We start from the raw sequence: 18,503 nt of genomic DNA, 5'->3' as shown, positions 1-18,503 counted from the left end.
TACACAGGGATTCTGAAAGAAAAAAACACAGGGATTCTGTGTTCTGATCTCAATCCCAGGGAGACTCTTCTTTGGTCCAAGAAAACCCATAACTCAAGGAGTATACATAGTCTAGTAATGAAAACAGACAAGCAGACAAATATGGTGGTCAAGTATGGGGAGTTCTAGGACAGAGGTGGGCTCAGCTTGATGTGGAGGCATCAAAGACTGGGTTCTAGAGGTGTGGGTCACAGGAGGCTTTCCAGAAGAGGTGGATGCTTGAACTGAGTATGGAAAGATTCCTCCTACAAGTCCAAAAAATGAAAAAGAAGAGAGGCATTCCATGCACACACCAACATACGTGAACACCTGGAGGGAGGAAACATGGAAATTGCAGATGGAGTTCGATATGCTGGAGTCAAGAGAGAGTCAAGGGAGTCAGAGAGTCAAGAGAGGAGGGGCTGGGTGGTAGAGCTGGCAGCAGGGGAGGAATGAAGCAAGAGAAGCTTACTTTGTGGGTCAAACTGAGAATTTAAACTTTATCATGAAAGCCACAGGAAACCACTGAAGGACTGAACAAGAGAGACATGACTCGAGGTGCATGTTAGACAAACAAGCATGGGGGTAGGGAATGTGTGTGCTGAGGGTCTATGTAAACCAAGACAGGAGGCTGTCACAGCAATCCAGGCAAAAAGCAAGGAGAACATGAACTAAGGCAATTTCAGTGCTGGATGAGAAAGGGAGCACATTCAAGAGACATGAAGACAATCTCAACTTGGTCAAGTTAAGGCCACAAATGAAATTCAAATTATGAGGGGCCCCTGGGTGGCTCAGTGGGTTGAGGCCTCTGCCTTCGGCTCAGGTCATGATCCCAGGGTCCTGGGATAGAGCCCCGCATTGGGCTGTCTGCTCGGCGGGGAGCCTGCTTCCTCCTCTCTCTCTGCCTACTTGTGATCTTTGTCTGTCAAATAAATAAATAAAAATCTTTAAAAAAATTATAATGAACACATGTTTAACTACTATGAATAGACATTTGGGAAATTATTTATTTATTTCTCAAACTAAATCTGGTTGTTTCCTTCTCTTTTGAAGATTTTTAGGTGATACAGAGACACTTTCTCTGTATCTACCATGGGCTTAAAAAAAAAAAAAAAGATGATACGGTTAAAATCCAGGCACATAAATTTATGTATATAGCACACATAAACAGCAGGACTCTTTGGCAACACCTAGAAAAGTAACTGGGAACTTTAGAATTCACTTGAGTGTCTGGCATTGGAGCAAAAAAGTGACAAGAAGGAACACTCAACTGGGGTTCTCAGGAGAGCGGGGTTTGAATTCTATTTTTGCCAGCCATGTGCTTTCGTGAATGTCATTTACCTCTTAGGAACATGAATTTCATCATCTGTGAAATGAAGGTGTTGGATTAGGTGACCTCCAAGGTCCTTCACATTCTAAATCCCACGGGTGGACATAGCGTTTGACTCATCAGAGACCTCTGCAACCCACCTAAGTGATTCTCATTCTGTTTATTTGGGAAATTAGGCTAATGGTCTAGCAATCATGATTAAATTTCAGTTTTGTACTCTGTAATGTGACCTTAGGTATACAGCTTAGTCCTGCTGGTAATCTGTGTATAAAAGATTATCCTTAGTTCTTTATAGTAGAATGTACTCTCCATGCAAATAGCTACTAGCACAAGCTTTGAATTGGTATTATCTTTAACATCAATCTATCAAAATTAGCCTTTCCTTTCCCAATATGCAATTAACTCTGCTTTGAGGCCTTTCTACAGCTAAGGCAAAGGGGGCCTCAAATTACTACCTTCTAGTCATTCAGGACCAGACTGTATCTACCTAACACTTCTTAGGATTGTAAGACCCTGGGGAAGCAGACTCTAGGCTGGGTGACCAGCAGCTGTAAGGCGGAAGGTGCATTCTTGCTGTCAGTGAATCACATTGCTAGAACTTCTGAGATCTTCAAATGAGATATGCTTACACCCTGGGAGAATCTGGTTTAACTAGGATTTCCTTTTGCTACCAGAGCTTGAAGACTCAGTGAAAAAAGATCTTGAACTTCCTCTGTTGCGCAGAGCCCCCAGAGAACAACAGCTGCTGAGGGAAGGGGCTGCTGTGATGCGGGCCTCCCACCAGAGGGACAGTGATGTGGCGTCCCCAGGTTAAAATGAAAGACCCCAATTTCAGTGCATTTAGAGCAGATACTTTAATCCCAAAGACTCTTCTCTCTAAACTTCCCTCCATCTCTAGTTTGAAGCCCTGGGGGAAAGTATCTGAGATAAGGAAAAGGCAGGTTTCCAGTCCTCTGATACTATCTAGAAGCCAGGGATAGAGAAGGATTGAGAGAGATGCAGGGGGCCTAGTAGAGGTCTCACTGTCTGAGTTCTGCCTGTACAGCCTCTTGGGTAGCAGATTTCCTTACTTCATCTTTCCAACTCTGTTGGCACTTTTTTTTTTTTTTTTCTAGGCTTTACTTTATTGGGTAGTTGATACTCCAATGGTCATAGAGTAGTTCTATGGGCAAATGCAGGCATGTCTGCTAAGGGTCCCTTCAGGACAGGAAGTTTGAAGGGAAAATAAGGAAGAAGATGTCTTATTTCTGTCTTCCCTAGAAGATGCCAAACTCATTCTGTAGATGCATTCAACAAAACTGTGGAATAAATGTTTATTACCAAAGTCTCAATATATATACAAAAATAGATGATTTAGAAATGTGACTTCTTCCATGGAAAATTTTATTTGGTTTTTATAACCAAATAATCCTCACTGTATATGTATACAAAAAGTGAAAGGTTATTTCGTGCTGATAGATTGAAAGACCAGTTGATTATGTAACAGAGTTCCTTCAAGTAAGTGCCTCCCAAGAAAATTTATAACCTGAAAACTTAAGTGCCATGTGGTGTTTTGTGTGTTGAACCAATAAACTCATTAAAATAACACTGGGTAAACCCAAACACAACACAATGAAATTTCTAACACAGCCCACATTAACCAACCAACTTTAAAATAATATCTTTGTTATGTACTAAGGTTAAAAATTCAGCAAATTCTTTATATTTTTTCCACTTGAGATCATGTGTGGTTTTCTACTTTCCTGAGAAGTACACTTTTGCGGCTTTTTGGATCAAAGGCAGGTTATTTTTGCAAATAGACATCTTTTGTAGATGTCCTGGTTCTACTTAATTAAGGTCTCAAGAAAAAAGAAGCACAGAAATATTTAGCAGTTTTTCAGTGAAACATAAAAATTCTTAGGTCCTCTTCTGAGTGTCGACTTTGGAAAGGAAGGCACAAATGTAAGGTTAGCCATCCCTGTGTGTGTGTGTGTGTGTGTGTGAGAGAGAGAGAGAGAGAGGGAGACAAGGAGGAGGAAGGAGGAAATAAAGGAATTTGGCTACAAAATTGAGTAACAGTTTGAAACACTTGGCTTCCAGTTGTGAAAGATGAGCAATACTGGGGAAAAGGCCGGGCTGACAAGGGACCACTTGAAGAAAGCTTAATCTCAGCTGGCAGGCTGACAGGAAGGTCAGCTCAGTGCACGCGTTCTCAGCTGGAGGTGGGCTCCCTATGCCAGGACGATTGTCTTCTGCATTTCAGCTTCTGAACTAAACCGAAGGTGCCTTCCCGCAGCCAGCTCCTCAGCCTGTCGCCTTGAAAGAGCTGGCTCTCCGCTGCCACGCCATGTCAAGGTTACGTGTCATTTCCACGGAGCGAGTGGCAGAAAGGAAACCGTTTCTTACTGGTATGTCAGTGCCGTGGGTGTTCGTGTGTGCAGGACAGAGACTGCTTTCCTCCCTCCTGCCAGCCACAGTCCTTGTTCGAAGAGGAAACCAAACTCCTTCTGAAGGCAAGGAGGATAAAACGAATACAGAAAAAAATGCGTATACTTCACAAAGGGGACATTTGAAAGGACTGCTGCGCAATTTTAAATTATTAATGTTAAAACAAAACTGGAGTTGAGAGTGGTGTTCTAGGGGATTTTAGAGATTTTATCCACGTGTATCGTACATTTTCTAAACATTGATTCTTACTGGATGAGATGCTCTTTATACTGAATATAATTTATAATTAATTCGCTAGCTATTGGTTTTTCATATCATTGGCTTCGTAATGCCGTAAATGATTAACACACATTAGATTTGCAGCAGCAAATGAAATAAGACTGATGAAACAAGATGGATGGTTCAGGAAGAGTTTTTCTGTCTGAAGGGGGAAACTTTTCTCTGATGCATCCGGATTTCTAATTTACGCAGAAGTCGGTATCACTGCCCTAACTGTTAAACTGTGCACGCTTTACAGATAGCAAAGTAGACAAAACTTGAAAAAATTTCCATTCTGAATCAAATGGTAGTATGGCCTTTATGACTTCAGTTCATCTTGTCAGCTTTAAAGGTGAATACAAACTCAAATAAAATCTGCCCATTAAGAAAGTGCATGTCTCTTTGACTCGAGAAATAGTTCCAAAGAATTCAGCTGCTTTATTTGACACATGGATCTGGTCATAGAAAAAAAAAAAAAAAAGAGTTTTATTCTTGACTTGGAAGTTATTAGTCAACTGATCACTTTTTAGGATACTGAGGCAGCTACCACAATTTATCTCTGACTTGGGGGCAAGAAAAATTATTCCTGTGGTAGTAAAAAATGGATATATGAAAAAAAAATATCTACTAAACTTCAAATATCAGCCCTCGGCTATATAATGTTACTCTCACTTTACTGAAAATTTAAAACTGCATTTCCCAGTTAGCTGAAGAAATACTTCTGGTATTAGAGCTTCGTAAATTGTGTTGCTGGAAAAAAAAAATGTGCTGAAATATTTCAGCACTAATTACAATCATGGGGAGGCAGAGCTATAAATTAGAAGGCTGGTTTTCTTGTGTTTCTGGTAAACTGGCTCTGAAGATAATTTCAGAGAGGTCCCCAAACACATCATGAATAGAAATATCCTTGAATAAGCAGACAGGCCTGCAAGCTAGGGATGATGATAGTATCTGTGTCACAGAGTGTTTGCAGGACCTATGAAGGAGTAAAGTACTTAGCATAATGCCTAGTACTCAGGAGGAACAATATAAATGTCAGCTGTTATTCTAATAAAGTCATTTAGATATGTAAATTCTGGTGCATTTGTTAAAATAAAGCACTCCTTGCATCCTTTAAGCTGCATACAATTTAATTGTATTTCAAGTGGGGCTGGGCCATACAGAGCTGCGGAGAGCCTTGTGTGGTTCTGTTAAGAGCAGAGGGGCCTCTTTTAGCCGCTGGGATTTCAACTCTCTTCACTCCCACATCGTCACTGTTTACCAAACGCCAGCTTAAGTGTCAGGCACTGGCGTAGGCACTTGGGTTATAAAGTGGACAATTTCCTACCCTGGAGGAGCTCACAGTCTAGTGAGGAGGAGAAACCCTGAAGGGAAGAGAGCTCATCATCACATCCTGGAGTGTTATTCCACTTGACCTTAAAAGAAGACCCTTTCACAGACATGGTCCATGCCTCTGCGTCCTCTCAGTGTGAACTGCTGTTTTTCCATTCCCAGTCTTCAACACTGAGAACAGGGGTCATAAATAGATGAAGGTATGAGGAAAGAGTCCGGCTTGTGAAGCAGTTTTAAAACAGCTCTTTTCCTACTGCGGACACCCTGTTAACAGTCTTTTACTATTATCCCTAGACAATGCAATTTCATTGCTTGAAATCAAATGACTAATGTTCTTCTACCTACCGGTTTCAAAGAAGGCATTTTCATTGGGCTTGATCAATGTAATAAAAAAAAAAAAAAAATTCACTGGGAGAGGTAGGAGAAAATGCCAGGGATTTCAAGAATGGGCCTGCCTCCCACCTCTGGATAACAAAATTAACTTTGAATTATGAAAAATTTTATGAAAAAATCCACCCTACAGCCGATGAAATATCTCCTTTTCCCATAGAAAAGGTTGTTCCCTGGGTGAGATGGAGTGTTGTAGTTGGCGTCTATAACGACTGAATAAAAATGTGGATTGAAGCTGACAGATACGGGAATAAAAAAGTTGCAGGACGTTAGAACTCATGGATACATTTGACAAATGAAATTCTGCTAAGAGACATCAAAAACAGCGACAGGACTAGATGATCAGCTTGTTTTCTTTGGTATGTAATATATCAGTTGTGGTTCTGATGCAAGTCTGATTCATCTTTGTGCTATAAAGTGAGACTATATAAAGGAAAACATTGCAACAGGAGTGAAGAGGTTGAATCTCATAGGAAAGAATTTGCCTTCTCATGAAGAATTTAATTTGCCAGAAATATCCACTTGTGGAGTGTTTACGAGGAAATATACCATTTAGCATTATTCTAAATTTATATAAGTAACTGAACAAAAACAAAAAATTACTCACAGAACTGCTCAATGCAGAGCTCACTACTGTTTTCCATTTCTATCTTATGGCATGTGATTTGGATTAATTGGAAACATACTTCAGTTTATAGCTAAAATGACTTAAATGTATGAATTTTATAGAAAAAATATAAAAAGTGTTCTACTAAGGTCAGTAGTTATTAGGTATCAGTTATAAAACTACAAATATTCTGCAATGTTTATTATATGACAGCTTTTTGGAGTTAATTGCTTACATGGATACTATCTCTATGCCTTTGACAGATGCCTTGGAAATTAAAAAAATCAAATAGTTCAGTTAAAAAACTTAACTTCGAGAAATCATAGACCAGCTTAGTGTTTTTGAACTTCAAACACATCCAATGGGAATGGTTCCATTATCAAAACACATTTCATTTAACTACAAAGGTTCTTCTTTTTAATTCCAATCTTCTAATTCGTTTGTGATTGCTATCAGAACTCCTTTACTTTGAAGAAAACGCGTAAGGACAAAAAAAGATTGAAGATCTGATTGAAGATCATATTTCTTTTATGTAAAACTTCATTCTCATCACACAAACTGTCATACACATATTGATCATATTCAGGAAAATATTTATTTTAAATCTACATCACAAAATTGAATCAGAACCACTGCTTTAAAAAAAAAATCACTCGGAATAATTTAGTCAATGAGTTTCAGTAATTGCCCCCATTAACAAAAACACTACTAAAACAATGCTGGGAATCCTGGAGAAAAAGAAAGAGCTTCATTAAAATGAAGGAAAGTCATTGACATCTTTCTATTTTCAACGAATTTTGAAAGCAGTCTGTAGAGCAAACTGCATAAATTCTGCAATCGACCTAAATTTTAAGACTGTTATAACAGCTAAAGCCTTTTGTAACCGTTTCTAAACTACAAACATTTTCTTTGATTTAAAATACTTTTCTTTGCTTGCAGGGAAGCAGAAATATATTAAACCATTTCAAAGAAGATTCTAAAAATATTCTTTAATTTTGAAACTGCATCTTAAATGCTTAAAACATATGCATGACACCAGGGCCATACTTAATTGGTTATAATTGGTGGTTTTGATCAGTTTTTATTAATACCAGTTTTGCTAACTATGTGTAAAATTAAATTTTGTTATAAAGTTGCATATGGAAAAGTAAGCAAGCTACACAAAAATTTTTTTAAAAATTCATTTTCCCCGTTCCTTTGGTTCATGTGACATGAATTTGCTTGTGGATAAAATATTCGTGTGTTTAAGCAACAGCAGGGAAAAACTCAGCGTTCATTTAAAAATAAAGTGGCTGTTCTAGATCAATAAAGAAAAGTATATTTTCTATACTGAAACTATATTAGGATGTTCATAAGGATTTAGTTTTCTGTCTGGATGCCACACTAACTGGGGGAAAGACACATCTAAGTAGCATAGGGGGAATTATTTTTGAGACCCAATTAGCAAAAAATGTCCATGTTTCATGCATTAAAATAATTTATCTATAATAAGATCATCTGCTTATTTCTGATAGATCATTCCTGGTAGACTGAAATGTATTAAACACTGTAACCAGTTATTGCCTGCTTTTAGGTCTCAACCTTAGTGTTTCCCTTATTTTAATGCAGAGGGAGCTTTATCAGCCTATTTATTATTTTGTGAAATCAGAGCCCAAAACGACTGGGGGAGAGAGAGAGAGAAAGAGAAGATTAAGATTGAGATTTTCCAGTGTTTCCACCATGTTTAGTGGTCCAAATACAGATCTACTGGGGAATGCAGTTCAGTAAGAAAAGAGAATCAGTATTAATGTTTAGACTGGCTTAACACTGAGCTTTTCTGGGGGAACAAAGATTACAAAACTGCACATAAATAGCTGTTGCCTTCTATGAAGAGGCTCAGGAAACTTTCTTTACCTACGAGTCTGGCTAGCCAGCTATCAGATGATGGCAAATCCGTTTGCCAAATGTGTCCAGCTGCAACTTGCCATCATCAATCTGTTTGAAGAAAATTAAACGCTTATTCTTCTGTGGGGAGGGAAGGAAGATTAAAAGATAATATTTTGACTCAAATAAATGGTGATAACCTACTACAAACAATTAAAGATAGCAGTCTGGCTTTTTATCCACGACAACCCTGGGCATGGTTTGATGTTCTCGCCAAAGCTTAATTATGGTGGGGCCCCAGCGGTACCCGGCTATAACTTCATGGTCTCTTTCAAGAGCAAAGGGAAGTTATTTCTTAAACTAAGGAAACCAATACATGCTTATTTCTTTGATTATGAGTAAATAAAAATTTCTCTTTCAGGTTAGGAGCGTACAAGTGAAGGCAGAAATGGTCAGATAATTCTAGGTGTAACCAAAAGAGGGCACCATCTGCCCTTAATGTCTACACAGAGTTCCTGTGGTTGTGAAAACAAAACCCAAAACTCTCTAAGCCCCTCACCCACCACCCCATCCCCCTCCAAGAAAGGGCATCCGGTGGCTCCTGACATTTTGTATTCTATAAGGAGACTAAATTCTGAAACCACACCTTATGAGGAACATGGGTTTGGTTATTTACTTCAGGACTGATTTCTACATTTAGCACTGATGGTGCCTGACATGTTAGCAGCGAGAAACAAGTTTTTAACATTCACTGGGACACTTTTCAGACACTTTGAAATTAATATTTTATAGCGCACTGAGAAAATTTCCCATTAGGCCGGAGTACAGGCTGTCATCAAACCGCACGGAGAAAAGAGATGACAATTAACTTCCCAACGCTATCTTAACTCCAAGGAGTTATCTATAATGATAGATAGATAAGGAACGGTGGCAGGAAGATCTCCTCACCCATGGAGGACACAGTTAGATGCATTTGAGGTATGTCGGAAATCATCTGAAACAGCATTTGATGCCAACTTTTAGTAACAGAAGCCTAACAAATGTTCACTCTTTCAAGTGGGAGGAAAAAAAGCATCCTGACACCAGTCATAAATTTATTTTCTGTATTCTTATGACAAGTGTATGATTGCAATCCATCCGTGTTTGGGGGGACTGCACACCTCCCTTGTAACTAATCAATTTCTTCAGGGCAATGGGGAAGAATAGTTCCAGGCTCTTGAGCGTAGTTGCCAAACTGCTCTCAAAAATTCACTATACAGAAGACCCTATGATTCTTGAAACAGTGAGTTTAGCGTTTAAACCGGAGGCTGGGGATGAGCCTTTCACTTAGTAGTACAACAGACTGCTGCTGAGGAGGAAGAAATGCGAATTCTTAGAGAATGGTCATTTCCACCACTGTAAACATACCACCTGCATTGAGTGCAACTGGAGGAAAACCTGGTGGGGAAATACATAATTTTATAATTTTTTCAAGTAAAGAAAAAAGCACGCAAAACAGTTTTATGGTAGATGAGAAGGAGACTGCCATCTGCTAACACTAAAATCTAGCAGGATCGTGTCCTCTTTTCAATGCAAATATTAAAGCAAATAAATTTTTTCTTTCTCATTCTGTCTCCAGAAAAAGGATCACTATCTAGTGGAAGGCCTTATGCAAGCCTCTTCATGTTCCTTTTCTCCAGAAAACAGCTAAACAGAGGAAAGAACCAGTTCACACAAACATCCCAACTCCCTCCTGCCAAGGTACATCAGAGAAGCCGAAACTGGCATGGCGTGGGCTTGGGGTGGGCTCACTGCGGTGACTCGAATTAAAACTTTAACGGGTCACCTTGTGACCACCTCGTGACCCCTTTCTCAGAGTGGCTCTGACTCTAGTCTCCCTCTGCCCGAAGGAACCGAGCCGCAGACACTCCATGGGTTTGGGGGAAGTAGTCGCCTTGGTTCCCGAGAATTGGGTTCCTCCTGGGTCACCTCATCCACCCAAACACCTGTTATCCTTCGGGTCTCGGTTTTCCAGAGACAAAATTATGAAATGAACCCCTGCCTGGTCTTCGCGGTTGGGGCTTTGGGGTCTTTGGAGGCTGTGGTGGGGGTGAAAGGGGGAGGATCCCCGAGGGATGACAGAGCTTCGGGTCTCCTCTGGGTTGTCGGCGCCGCTGTTTACCCGCCCGCCGCCTTCAGCCCACTTCCCTTTTCCTCCCCGGGAGGAGGAGATGGTTAAAGATTACACCGTGGCCGCGGGCACTTCAAAGGGCGGCTCGGGCAGCCAAAGGTAAAGATAACGTTCTGGCAGCTCTAATCAGGGTTTGTGGTTGCCACATTTTAATTACTTCATTAAAAGAAAAAAAAAGGGGGGGGGGGAGAAAGAAAAGAAAAGAAAAAGGTTACATCACACGTCCGTGCTAGGGATGCAAAGTAAGTTCCTTCCCGGCTGAGCAAGTTGGAGTTCTCCTTTGGGGAAACTTTTTACAGCCCGTGTCTTCGTGGAACGCGTCTGGACGCGGAGGGGAGGTTGCAGCAGGGATCAAATGGGCCGCCCGCCCTTACCCAGGCTCAGGGGCGCATATGCCTGCACTGCAAGCAGATGCCTACACCGGGAGCCCTGCGACCTGCCTAGAGCTGCATCGGGAAGCTGCGACGCACGAGCGCTTTCTGGGGCTTGCACTTGAAGCCGTTTCTCTGCGGGCCCCCAAAGTGCGCCCGTGCTCCCCCCGAGACACATGCATTTCCCCGGGGGCCCAAACACGTCTGTCCAAGATGCCCTCCGCAAACTCGCCCGGTCCCTTCCAGACCCCCAGGCTGCTCTCCCCCGATCTGTCCCCTTCCCGGAGCGGAGCGGGGCGCACTTACAGGTAGGAGGTGAAGACGCTGAGGTTGGAAGGCAGCTCCGAGAGCCCCAGATCTGAGCAGTCCACCCTGAGCAGCATCCTGCCGTCGGGCTCGCACTGACAGTGCGCGGGGCACCCCCGCAGCAGCGCGCCGGGCCTGGGCGAACCGCCCACGGCCGCCAGCTGCAACAGGACCGGCAAGGACAGGAGCACGCCGACCGGGGAGGTGTCCATGGTGCCCGGGCAGGGGGCCGGGAGCGAGCCGCGGTCGGAGGGCAGCGTCCGGGTTGCCGCGGGCCTCTGCTGCTTAGCGCGCGCCTGCAACGCTGGGCACTGGGCTCCTGCCCCACGGCGGGGGCGCCGAGGAGAAGCGCCGCGGGTCCCGGCCGTGCCCGCTGCCGCCACGCGGGCCTCCGGAGCGGCCCTGGCTGCAGCCGCCGCAGGGGCAGAGAGCGTTGCTGCTGCAGGCCGCCTGCTCGGTGTGGAGCAGCATCTCCGCTCGCACGCTTGTTTTTTAAAGCGCTCCAGCCCGAATTGCGCGCCCAGTGACGTCAGCGCAGCCCGGCTTCCCAGGCACCCCCCCGCCCCGCCGCGCTTTCCCTCCTCCCGCCCCCTCCCTCCTTTCCCGAGCGCCGGCTGGGAGGCGGCTGGCGGCAAGAGGTGCAGGCAAGTTCTCGGCGCTCGGGCTTGGCGGCTGCCGGGCGGATTCCGGCGCTCAGCACCGTGTGAGGGCTGGGGCAACCCCCCCCCTTTCCCCTTTGCGTTGTGGCGACCCAGATCCGAGAGCCGAAAGGGACCGGTCTGAGGGACACACACAGCTGCGCAGGGACCGAAGGATGTGCAGCACGCTTCCTCCAAGCCCACTTCAAATAACGGATGGAATACATGGAGTGATTTGGAGGAAAAAAAAAAAAGACTAAAATTCAGTCCAGAAAAATAGTTAAAGTTATCAGGGTAAGGAAACAGGTATTCCCGGGCGAACGATGGGTGGCCTTTTTGATCCTTACCTCACAGCACACTGTCTAGCTCGCTTTTGCCCTAAAATCAAAGTGCCTGGTTAATGGCTAAGTAAATACGGCTCGTGAGCAAGTACTGCAATTCTGCCTTCCTAACTCTTGGGGTGAAAAGAAGAAATGGCTATTTTTTTTTTTTTAAGTGTTTCAGGATCCCCTGGAAAGTCACCTTTAGAAGAACAATGCCAGACAGACAGACAGATGGCCATTTGCTTTTGTTCAGGGAGGGGCCTTTTCTTGCCAAGTGCCCCCAGTGTTCTGTAAGTGCAGTGTCCCCCCTCTCCAACCCCGCTCCCCTCCCCCAGTGCCCAGGCGGCAGGCGCTGGGTTCTGGGAAAACTTGCAGAGTACCAGGGCAGAATGTGTCTTCTCACGCGCTTCGGCAAGTGCCCTACGGTGTAACTAGGGAAGAAAGAAGGACTTGGGGCTTTCTTGGAGAGAAGGCCTCAGTGGGAACAAATCAAAGTCTCCAGGCCCCGAGAGAGGGTCTTAAGGAGGTGACGGCCCAAGCCTGTCACATCAACTCACAAAAATGCACAATTTTCTCTCTGGGGCACAATGCCTCCTTGTTATGAAGGTGGAGAAAACTTTTGGCTCTCGAGGCCTCTCTCAGTCTTCTTCCACTTTGCTGTTCCCACGGAATTCCCTGTACAAACTTCAGAATTTTACAGTTGGGAAGTTCTCTTTCTTTTTTGTTAGGTATATTTGCCATCCTTCATTGAAGGAGTGATCCCCGCACCTGGCTGATCACCTGTGGAGCTTTTATGGTTAATATAGGTACCTGGACCTAAATCAATATTCTGATCATGTCCTTTTCTTGGGTGAATCCCATCATTTGCAAGTTTGTGATTCTCTGGATTAGATGGAGGGGTGGAGTGGCTGAGAATTAGAAACTCCATCCTCCTCATTTTGCAAATAAAGGGGCTGTGGCCCAAAGATATCGGAAAATTTGACAGTGGCTGCTGAACACTGTGAGTTAAGCCTGGTTTCTGGACATGAGGGCAATTCCCGGCGCTGGACTGTTCTCCACTTATCCCTATGTCCACCACATCCCCTACCATCACTTTGTTCATTTCTACATTACTGTTTCTCCCAGCCATTGCTTCCACATGTATAGAATGCCAACAAATTGCCTATTTTCCTTCCCACCTTTTTTCTTTCCCCAGATGACTTACTTTGTAAGTGCAACTCAAGATTTATTCTTTTTACGAAACCTCCCGTGACCACAGTCTGCCTTCATCATCAAGCGACCAATATTTGTAGAACGAGGATCACCATGTAGCAGTGACCCGAGGGGCAAGTTAGCTCTCTGCGTGGAGCTTGCAGTCTAAAGGAGACTCCCCCAGAAGATGAATCTCACTGAACGGTATGTTGTAAATACCACAAAATTTAGTTGTGAAGTTTTACTTGAAAGCGTATTTGTTTTGTTTTTCCAACCTTATTGGGACAACTTTGGAGGCAGGGACTAGGCCATTTGTCTTATCTCTACCTGTAGAACTGAAGCTCCTGGTAGTGACCCCAAACCTAACAAATATTTACTGACTGATCGATTTATCAACACAGGCATCCAAATATGGTTGTGTCCACCGTCTGCCTAGAAACTTTTGGCAATACTTTCTTGACTTCAGGGTTGTTGAAAAGAGCATAACACTCTAGTTGTGGAATGAATCAGGCAGAACCAGATTTGAATGTAGGTTCTGCTGGTTTCAGGTTATTTGATCAGAGGCACAGAATGAGCCCACCTGTCTCAGTTACCCTCACTGTAAAAGGGGTGGGGGGTAATTATTCACCTAAGTTGTTCTAAATGTGAAAATGTCTTGAACTTGGCCTAGAGCAGAGTAGATTTTCATCCTATGTTAGTGCCTTTCCTCTTCTTTTCAGGAATTAAAGCTTGTTAATAAATTCATGGAGAGTAGAGGGATTTCTGATTCAGTAAAATGGGGGTAGACAGCTGTCCTCAATGAAGCCAGGTATACTGAGCATCTGTTATCTATCTATCTATCTATCTATCTATCATCTATCTATCTACCTGTCTATTTTCCTGCCAATGTTTCTCCTCTCTCCTCTTGGTAGGAACACTCCACACTTCTTGGGAACCTTTAAGTGATTCTGATGGGGCTGTCTATTGTATGGCTCTACCTCTCTGCCCCTGCGCAGGTATATGACCCAAGCAAAACAATCTGAATCTGGGAGATCATCATAGACTCTAGAGTGAGAAGATCTTCTCTGGCTTTTTGAATTGTAAGGACAAGGAAAATTAGAGTCAGGCGCACTGTTATTCTGCTGTAGAGAAAACACCCTGGACTTTATCAGCATTAGTAAAGGGAGAAGTAAAATCCTAGGGTCATCTTTTAAACACCTGGATCTAAGAGTTTTTCTACTCATCACCTCCACATTGGTGAACTAATGAATTTTGTTTTGTTTGAGGTGGGGAGTGGGAATTTGTTTGTGATTACTTACAAGCAAGAATGCTCAGTTAAAAACCTGAAGGCACAGGAAGTGTGGATATTTAAGAGTGACCTGATGAATCCCCAAGGTCTCGTAGACCTTACAAGATAGAAAAATCATATACATTGAAAATAGGAATGATTTGGCTAATTATAATTTTATTGCCTGAGTGCACGTATGTTTGTTACTTTAACTGAGCTAGTAAAGATGAGAATACAGTACATCAGATTCCTTACACACTAAAAAAAAAAAAAAAGAAAAAAATTTCCAGTAAGGATACTGAAGAGTAGTCTGTCTGTTTTGTGGCAAATACCATTTAATTTGTAAGATCACGTTCTCAAATTGCATTGTAATGACCATCAGCATTGACTCAGCCTTTATACATTCATATCCTCACCGGGTCCTCTTAACAACTTTATGAGATAGATATTATTCTTACACCAGTTTTAAGGATAGGAAATGCAAATGGTTTTCCTAATGGAGACCAACAAGAAGGTGATAGAGCTAAAATTCTAACTAGAGTCATTTGACTTTCTTTTCCAAATCCCTTGAGAATTCTAAACACTACCACTCCCCACCCTCAAACACATACACACACACACACACACACACATACACACTCTTAAGCTGGATAAGATCTTGGGGTTACTGTCATTTCATTGAGAAAGAAATTCACATATTTTCAAAAATTTTTATTTTTTAAAGATTTTATTTTTAAGTAATCTCTATATTCAGTGTGGGCCTTGAACTTACAACCCCGAGATCAAGAGTTGGCATGCTCTGCTGACTTAGCCAGCCAGGGACCCCATCACATATTTTTTTTAAAGGAAAAGTATAGTCTTTTGGATTGCAATGGAGCCAGTTGGAACAGAGAATGGTGGCTTGTTGTGTGAAGAGTAGGCAAGTATATATTCAAGCTTTTTCCTCTTAAATATATACATTTCTGTTTTCTCTTGATAACTCACAGGAACACATACTAGTGAGATGTCAAAGCAAACAACAGTACCTTTACTTGTAATAGATAGTCTAAAGCAGATTCATTCAGTATTTTGTCGGGGTGAAATGTTCTTATTTATGACTTTGGAAGTATGTCAGTGTTAACGAGCTGGTATGTAATGGAAGCTCTCATGCCAGAATTTAAGTCACTTATTGCTTCTCAGAGTCTTTGATTCCAAGTTCCTAAAATCGATTCTGGTAAAGCGCAATCTGGTACATGTCTGCTTTCTGGGTTTGCTAAATGGATGATTTCCTAATTCTTTAATCTTTGGTAAAAGTCCACAACTAAAAACATTCATGTACACCACAAGAATTACTAATAAGCTTAGCTGAAGCATGCCAGGATAATTTTAGTTAACAGGTAAGTCAATATTTCTTTTACAAGTATAGTGAAATAGTGTTTACACAACTGGTGGGCTATTATGGACTTATTTAACTTGTTTGAAAGAGTATAGAGCGCATTATTTGCCCTGCTCATTTTACATTCATGATATAATCAGGCTTATGCTGAATTTCTTAACTTCCTTTCAGCAACAAAATCTAATTAATTGAGAAGGGAGGAGGATTTAAGAATAAAGATCTATTTTCTTTCCGAATTATTTATTTTGCAAGAAAGCATTAGTTCAGCTAGTTCAGTACTTTGAAATAGCCTGTTACATAAAATCAATTGGATCTGTCTTTGATATTATCCAACGTAAAGGAGACCTTTAAATATATCCACATGTTCACAACATGCTAAAAGAAAGGACAGTGCTATATGATATTATCAATTCTTTAGTTCATTTTGATCCTCTTGTCTTATTTCATGTATGATAATGAACATGGTTCTACTGGTATGTGGCAGGCTTCCTGAGAACATATGTCCAACCACACTCACATGTGAACCAGGGGATGATTTTCTTTTCAAACTAAGAGTAAAACAAATGAGAAAAATATAATAAAATCCTGCAAATTAAATGATCTTACTGCTTATTCACACATTTATTTAATTCTGCCAAATACTACCTTAGTATCCAGACAAACTCTTCCATATGCCCAATATGATGGATCCTTTACTGGTCTTTTTAGAAGTATATACTTCAGATTTTTAACCATCTACCGTGTCCACATGCTTGTATTTAAAAGGCAGGGCTCAGACAGAACATAGACCTTACTACAAAATGATGAGGTGCTAACAGGTTCCTATTCCCAAAACTGCTTCCCCCAAGACCTGTTGCTAGGGTATATACATATCTACAGCCCCTGATCTGCAATTCTGACATCCTAAGAGCTCTGCAAAGGGAAAGGTTCTCTGAAACAAGTTTGGTGGCACGATCTGAACGGAATAGATGCAAGTCTGTCTTTCTTACATTTCCTGTTACTCTTCACTCACTTTGCTGTAGAAATATTGGAGTCCTTGATTGCAGAGCACTAGCCCAGTTTCCACTGGGAGTTTTATGTAGTATATGGGGTTTAGTTTTTAAATCTTCCCAAATCCTGCATTTGGCAACATCTGTGACCCTGACGTTTTTGGCAAAGGGATTATGGACCTGTATATATTTATATTTGGAATATTTACTTTATAAACAATTTTCAGAGGAAAAAGAAAGACAGAAAAGAATGACAGGAAAAAAAAAAAAGACAGTATGACAACCTGTACCATTAAGAGAGAGACTCAGAGGAGAAAGGAAGTGGCTCAGGTGAGTGAGTGGCCCTCACTGAACAAGTTGCCCCTTGCAGAGCACAGGGCAGAACCTCGTGTCTCTGCTCTGGGCACATATTTGGGAAATGGCTAGGAGAAAACATTCTATACATTAGGAGTTAGCTCTCTCAAACACTGGGGAATAAGTATATTTCAGAATGGAATTGGTAAGTATATTTCAGAAAAGCAAAAACTGAGATGTTAGGCAGAAATAGTAAAAAGAGGGTGCCTGGGTGTCTCAGTCATTGAGCGTCTGCCTTCGGCTCAGGTCAGGATCCCAGGGTCCTGGGTTCGAGGCCCACGTTGGGCTCCCTGCTTGGTGGGAAGCCTGCTTCTCCCTCTCCCACTCCCCTTGCTTGTGTTCCCTCTCTCTCTGTCAAATAAATAAATAAAATCTTAAACAAAAAAATGAAATAGTAAAAAGAGAAGAAATTGTAGAACTTAGCTAGAAGAACAAATTTATGGATTTGCAGGATTTATAAAGTAAAATAAATACAGAGCATGCTGTTTCCCCAAAATGCTTTATTTTGATAAGTCTGGTGTATTTTAATTGAGTATGCATAGTAGCATTTCACTGCAATTACAATCTCATAAAGCAGGGCAAAATATATTGCACAAACATTGTGGTTCAACTAAATGAGTCATAATAAAACATTGTCCAGATTGCTGCAATTAAAATTTACAGAAACCTTTTGTTGAGTGTTGTTAGGTTTGTGGATTAATAAAATGAGCCTGTTTGTTTTAATTTTTCTTTAACTAGGACTAACAGTTTGATTTTAAGTTTCATAGATTTTTCTTCTTTTGCATAGATTTTAGGCCGGTACTTGGCAGAAAGAAATCTCACTGCACTTTCAAGAAATATATATTTTCTAGAGGATGATCTCCTTCATATCCTTATTAACCTTCACTCTCCTTTGTTTACAGTCTCTGATTTTCCCACTCCCGTTTTCTCCCTAACTTCCAGCCAGGATTGCTGGGAGTGGGTGGAATAACATGAGGGTTCTTGGTTGGGTCACCTACGAGAAGGGCAGTGTGGGTTTTGGATTCTCAGAGACCAGTGTTCAAATCTCTGCTTTGTCATTTACAACCTGTGGGACTTGGAGAAGTTCATCTCTGAGGCCCAGTTTCTTCTTCTGCAAGGTGAGGACAAAAAAAATATCTACGAAGTTTGTGGAATTGTTAGTAGAATGGGGGCTAATTCAGTACAGGACTTTGTATGCAGTAAGCACTTAATATATGGTAACAGTAAAGGACTTTCCATAATTGGAAAGTGAGAGTTTCTGAATTCTTAAGAATTTCCTCCTTAAGAAAGTCTA

General features: G+C 41.8%; 1 protein-coding gene across 2 annotated transcripts in view; it reads right to left on the bottom strand.

The window, feature by feature from the left end:
- Nucleotides 1-11,585, bottom strand: part of LGR5 (leucine rich repeat containing G protein-coupled receptor 5) — a 126,422-nt gene extending 114,837 nt beyond the window's left edge. For both annotated transcript variants that reach the window (XM_047742826.1, XM_047742825.1), the window contains exon 1: nucleotides 11,073-11,585. In XM_047742826.1, coding sequence (XP_047598782.1) covers nucleotides 11,073-11,284 — 212 coding nt within the window. In that variant the 5' untranslated portion in view covers nucleotides 11,285-11,585. The remainder of the gene's footprint in view (nucleotides 1-11,072) is intronic.
- Nucleotides 11,586-18,503: the final 6,918 nt, after the last annotated feature.

Source organism: Lutra lutra, chromosome 8 (assembly GCF_902655055.1).
Source record: "Lutra lutra chromosome 8, mLutLut1.2, whole genome shotgun sequence".
NCBI lineage: Eukaryota > Metazoa > Chordata > Mammalia > Carnivora > Mustelidae > Lutra > Lutra lutra.
This window is presented reverse-complemented; position numbering and strand designations above follow the sequence as displayed.